At 41.7% G+C, this 6453-nt stretch overlaps 1 protein-coding gene across 2 annotated transcripts in view; it reads right to left on the bottom strand.

Annotated features, from left to right (window-relative positions):
• Positions 1 to 4787: 4787 nt before the first annotated feature.
• The window catches only part of POU2F1 (POU class 2 homeobox 1), a 178861-nt gene continuing 177195 nt past the window's right edge, over positions 4788 to 6453 (bottom strand). For both annotated transcript variants that reach the window (XM_044916414.1, XM_021682671.2), the window contains exon 16: positions 4788 to 5623. In XM_044916414.1, the coding sequence (XP_044772349.1) occupies positions 5313 to 5623 (311 nt within the window). In that variant the 3' untranslated portion in view covers positions 4788 to 5312. The remainder of the gene's footprint in view (positions 5624 to 6453) is intronic.

The raw sequence follows: 6453 nt of genomic DNA on the forward strand, positions 1-6453 counted from the left end.
ATTCCTGGAAGTCTCAGGGGTGTCCCATTTAATCTCTTTGGATTAAGAAAAGAATGAGGCAGAATAGGATTAGTATCAGCTCTTAATGATAAAAGCAGTCTAGTTATCCTATTCCTGTCCAAGCTCACATTTGTACTGTGTCCACCATTATGCAAAACTGCATAATAGCGGATCTTAAGTTATTTTTCTTAAAGAATGGCAAAAGATTCTTTTTCCTTCTCAAAAATGAAGGTAAATGCTAAGAAAGATTTACCATTTTATAGTGTCGTCGTCAAATATGTTTTAAGATGGAAAATGACTTCAAAATGGCCAGGGCTATGACTACGTGAACAATGTCACACATGACAGGCTTTTCTCTCTCTCTCTCACACACACACATGCACTCACAATGGTTATGATCAAAGTCATCCATGAATTCTTGTCCACTGGAATCACTTTAAATTTCAGGACTTTAGTCATTTTCTCTGTTAGCACTGATGGTCTCTTAACATTTTCAGCTCTATCGATAATCATGGTTTGAGGAATAAATAAACTTTAAATTCATCGATTTAGATGCTCATTTAATGAGAAAGTATTTGGCCAAAATCTCATACTGAATCGTTGCGGCTCTTCTTTAACTGAGGTTACCAAGCTGCGGACTGACCTGGGGGCTGCCCCAAGGGGTCTGAGCCCCAAGTGTACTGCCAGCAGGAGGCCGAGGGGTGCACCTCACCGTCAAGGTTGCCGCCAGCCCTGGTGCTGGGGACTTCTCCCCACCAGCCCTCCTCCCTTTTCTTCCTCTCTCAACGGGTTTATTTTTTTTCTTGGCGAAGAAAGTTTTGTGAGGATGACAAGGGACGGGAACAACTTTAGACTGTGAACTACAAAGAGTTTCTTCTGTAAGCCAAGTGTTTGTTATACACTAATTGCAATGTTTACTCTCAGGGGTTAGAACTTTAAAAATCTGCAATGATTTCCTGTATCTGCAAATGTACCCAGCTTTCCCAGCAATTTATTTATTTATTTTTTCCCCCAGCAATTTAAATAGAAAATGTAACGTTAAAGATTGGGCTGACCTTAAATATTGCGCCAAGCAATGTCTGTGCTTCTGGATAATCTAGACTAGGTTTCCCCCACCTTCCCATTTACACGAGAGAGGACAAAATAATATAAAAAAGAGGTATAATTGTGCTTTTTTCCCCCAACAATGAATGAATTATATAGAATGAAATGGCATGATAATCTCACTAAAAATCTTTTAATTATAACCTTATTTTCCCTTTAAAACAAAAAAAAAGGATTGTTAATTTCTAATAATGCCACCATGAAGTACAGATAGGTATGGTCCTACATAAAATGAAAGTTGGATTCCTTTGGTTCCATTTCTTGAGTAATAAGTTGAGTAAATTGGGATGGTACTGGTCTTTATCAAATAAATAAAAGGAAGTGTGTACTGTGTCAGGTAATGGAGATGAACATTTTTTTTAATTCTAAAAAGCTGCCTATATAATTTCAGAAACATTTAAACTAATATAGCACTCAACTTATTTCTTAAATTAGGAACAATAATACTGTTCCTATGAGAAGCCCTTTTCTAGGTCTTTCTGCTCAGTCCTTCAGATTCATACAGGGTATAAATAAAGTTCATGACCAAACTGCACTGCTTGTGATAAGCAGAATTCAATTACATTCACCACTCCCTAGGGAGGGCCCATTACCATGGGCAAATATAGTATCACTATAAATGCATTCAGAATTAGTCTTTGGTTTAATATGTATTCACCAAATTCAGGGATGAAATAAAATTTGCATAATCATTAGGGGGGGAAAAAGAAGAATGTACAATGAGTTATGATGACCTGTCTGGCCCATCCGCTTAGAAACGCAGAAAACTCTACCAAACACCTCTTTTTGATCAAATGGCCCCCTTATTTTCTAGACTCTCCCATATAAGGGGGTTAAAAGTTAAGTCTGACCTCAGCTTAGGAGACTCACTCAATTCAAAAAGCATTTCTTGAGATGATAAAAAAATATAAAGTAAAAAAGGACTAAAGGTTGGGTCATGAAGCAGTAGGATCAGCAGAATATCTAGGGGTGGTGATGGGGAGGTGATTTTAAACTAAACACCCATCAACAAAGTCTTTTAGTGTTCCATATGTACATGTACAAATGTACCTTTCATTTTACAGTTTGTCTTTAAATAAGAAAAAAATGAGAAAAATTTTTAAAAGTTACCTTTGTCTAAGGATTTCTTTTAAACACATATTTTTATGCTGGTTTAAGGTTTATCCTCATAAGGTGATCCACACACACAAAAAGGCAGAATCCCCTTATCCCAGATTGACTAGAGAATACAGACAGGGCAGGGAATAGAAGACCATCGTACTGACATTTAAAGCTTAATATCTTTTAAAATATTGAATTCTGTTGGTGAATCTGATTTGGGAGAGGGAGCATCTTTTGAACCACACAGGAAAACAAACGAACAAGCACAGCCTTTCCTTGCCCTTCCTTTTGATCCACTGGGTTTGAGTCCCTGAGGACTCCACACTTCCTTTGGTAGCAATTTTGGGAAATTAATGCTATAACCTCTAATCCAGGATGGTGGGTCTCAGCATTTCCCTCCCTGAATCCTTCCTCCTAACTTACTACTCCCAGGGGAGGGACTCGTTCCAATGGGCAGCCAGAGTATTACTGATGGCCCTAAAACCATTTGCACAGACTAAAGTTAGAGATGTCAAGTCAGGATAAAAGATTAAACTTAACTACATTAGAGAAATAGCCATATGGAGAGGAGAGAAACTCGTAACTGACACTACCATTCTATTTACACACCCAACTACATAAACTAGTTAAAATCAAGGTAATGTCCGCCCAGAGGATATTACAATTTACCAACATAAACGATTAAAACAAGCAGCAACTTTTATATAAAATTAATAAAGACAAATGAAAAAAAGAAATTGTCAGTAGCATCTATCTCCTCAATGTGTCTGAAATGCACGTTATAAACTAGTCCATTAGTACAGCAGCTTGCTAAAAATTGACTTTGGTTCAAGCTTAGTTAAAACAACAACAACAACAACAACAAAAAACACACCACACATAAAAAAGGTGGATGGACATTTGTTAGTTTCCCTGCTTGCAGTTCACTGATTTTGGAGGGATTTTAGGGAAGGTGAACTCACCGGTGAGATTAGGAAATTTAGGTTGATAATTAAATACAACGTGAAATAAAACAGGAAGACAGAAGCAACAAAAGAAAAACTAACAAAGGGACTAAAAATGTTTCTGGCCTTTTAATATGAAGGTGCCTGTCTCCCACTTAGATGATCACAAAGAAACATACACACCGTGTCTGTATCACTGCCTTTCCCAACACTGTGAAGAGACAAATACAGATTCCCAGCTCCCTTCCGGGACACAAGCAGAGCAATCAGATTGAAAATGACGTGTACACCCTCTCTCAGACCCCAGCTTGAAAGGGGGGGGGGGCAAGTGCAGTCTTGGGCCTCCAGAGACATAAGCAAGCACCCACAGACACCAAATGGGAACCCTGACCTCCAAGATGAAGGGGAGCTCAGATGAGCCACACTGCAGAGATCCAGTCTTCTGGGAAATGTTCTGGTACAGATATTGTAATCATACTATGCTGACAGAAAGGGGAACTGAATTTCCAAGTTAGCCTCATTCCTCTTCATCTACTTCCATAAACTCTTCCTTTCCATGGGCTTATTTACATAGTCTAGAAACACCCTGAAAACAATTCCAGAAGCTAATCACTTTCTACATTGTATAGCGAGACGGGTATTGCCATTGTGACCTACCTAGCTGGAGCATCACTAACAAACCAAGGAGACACTTGAGGTGTGTGCAAAGTTCCTGCTCAAAGTCCTTCAAAGGTTCTCAAGACCCCATGCCCAGCTAGTAAGTGCATTCTCCAGTCAGGGAAGCAAGGAGCGTCTCAGGGTTAGAGGAGTTTACGCGCCGTCCAGTGAAAAGGAAGCCTGCGGCCAGAGGAAAAGGTGGTAGCCTCAGACTCTTCTCATCACACCTCTTTGGGAATACAGAATTGATGGCAATAGTCTAGTGGAGTTCCTTCAGAAAACAAAAGAAGGGCGGAGTTTCCCAATTTCCGTAAGTCAATTCGCTCTTTGCCAAGTAAATGAAAGGAAGTTTGGATGACAAACTTCCACAAAATGGAAACAAACAAACAAACACACCAACAGTAGGAGCATTTTTCAGGAGATAAGAAATCAGGAGAACCACCAAGTCAGGTGTCTGCAGTAGTCTTTGCTCTTCGGGCCCAGATCCTGCCCTGCCGCGCGCACGGCCGTCCCCATGGGAAGTTGCAGAGGCAGCACCAGGGCACCGCAGGGTCTGGGCCTCAGGGTCATTCAATGATCTGGGGTGAGTGAGAGCTACAGTTCAGCAGGAATTCCTTCCTACACAAAAGTGCTCCAAAGGCACCACCTGATGGGGGGAGGGGGCGTGTGTGGGATGGGAGTGTTTGCACACACTGCCTTCAGCTTCTGCACCAAGCCTCTTGCATAAGTGGCAAAAGAAAATAATTTTCTAGCACCTCTGTAAGAGTCATCAAGGATAAGGAAACCAGCAAGAACATTCCCCGCAGTTAAGAACGTAAGTCTCCCCTTACCCCCAAACCCTCCCTCCCCACAGTGTGGGAGCTCACTGAAATAGGATCCAGGAGCAAGAGATAAACATGTCCAAACTATATATATATATATAAAAAACAATAACAACAACAACAATAATAATAGAGATACAGTAATACAGGCCTGCCTAAATTGTACCAGTTAAGAAAGGAACCCCCAACGCAATTGATAGGATTATAAACACCTTGTTATGACTTAATGGCCTGTACAACAGACCCATAAAAATGATTTTTTTTTTTTTAAGAAAAAAGAAATTTAGACAAACAAGAAATCCCCTTCCTATATTGGAATTGGTAACCCACCTTAACTTGTCATCATGACTGCTGGAAATGATAAGTAGTCCTTTCACTTCTTTTTTGTTTGTTTTTGACTTTTTGTTTCTGCTTTTTTTTTTTTTTTAAATTTTTGGTTAGAAAGTTCTCCAATCCATGAAGCAATCCTGAAAAGACAGTGTTTTATTACAAAATTAGGCAAATGTTGTCCTGTCTCCATCCTTCTTTTTTTTCCTGGTATGCGTTCTTTTCCTTCTCTCCCTTCTTTCCCTTGCTGCTGAAACATGGCAAGAGGAAGCCAATCACATTTTTCAGTCTCAGCCTGGCTGGCAGCCCGATCATGCCGCGAGTGGAAAAGGCCAGTGGCAGCCCCGTGCAGCCCAGCTCACTGTGCCTTGGAGGCGGTGGTGGTGGTGGAGGCGGCCCCACTGGCAGAGGCCACTGTGAAGAGAGAGTTCTGGATGGACTCAGCGGAGGTGGAGGTGGCGTGAAGGCTGGCTACAGGTCCAGAGTTCCCTGCGGAGGCCGCAGCGGCAGAGACCAAGCTCACTGGGTTGCTGGTGAGCAGAGAGAGGTTCTGAGGGTTCAGGAACAGGGGGGCAGTCACGATGTTGGGGGCTCCTCCTGCATTGGCAAAGACCAGGTTCCCAGTTGCATCCAGTGACGTTATTGGAAGAGAGCCACCAGAGGCAAGAGCTACAGACAAAACGCCCCACAAACAGGCAGAAAGGAGAATGTTAAAACCATCCTAGAGAAGCCAAGTAGCACATCAAATGTACTGAGTCTTCCTACAACCCAAGTGGAAAAAGTACAGCCCTTAACTGACTTATCTTAATCCCAGCGCTCGCCTGTCACCAACTGAAGTGTATTGATAAATTTGGAAGAGCCTGAACAGCTGTATTCTAACGAAGTTAACGAGCACAAGCAGTACAGGTGGGGCTTCAGCTTCCCAGAGGACTTCATCCTCCCAGGAGTATTTACTAAGTCCGATCAGTTTGTTTTTAATGAAGATAGCTGATTTTACATGTTCATTCAAAAGGCAAACTAGGTACAGTGACTGGGGCACTAAAATACAGTTAGCTTTTTGCCAACTAACTGGCATTATTCATAAATTTGAGCACTTTTTAAAAGTAGGATGTACGGGGCGCCTGAGTAGCTCAGTCCTTGGGCGTCTGCCTTCGGCTTAGGTCATGATCCTAGGACCCTGGGATCGAGCCCCACATCGGGCTCCCTGCTCAGCGGGAAGCCTGCTTCTCCCTCTCCCACACCCCCTGCTTGTGTTCCCTCTCTCGCTGTGTCTCTCTCTGTCAAATAAATAAATAAAATCTTAAAAAAAAAAAAAAGATGTACAAGATGAAAACCAGCTTTGAAAATGGCTTCAGTTCTAAAATCATTATATATTACCAAATAAAATATAAGGTGTTGTTACTGTGTCACTTGCTGAGGCATCACATTTGATTCCTACTACTTGTACAGAGAAGTAGGGGGAGGGGGGAGGAGGGGGAGGAGGGAGAGGAGGGGGAGGA

Source organism: Neomonachus schauinslandi, chromosome 6, assembly GCF_002201575.2.
Source record: "Neomonachus schauinslandi chromosome 6, ASM220157v2, whole genome shotgun sequence".
In the NCBI taxonomy this organism is placed as follows: Eukaryota; Metazoa; Chordata; class Mammalia; order Carnivora; family Phocidae; genus Neomonachus; species Neomonachus schauinslandi.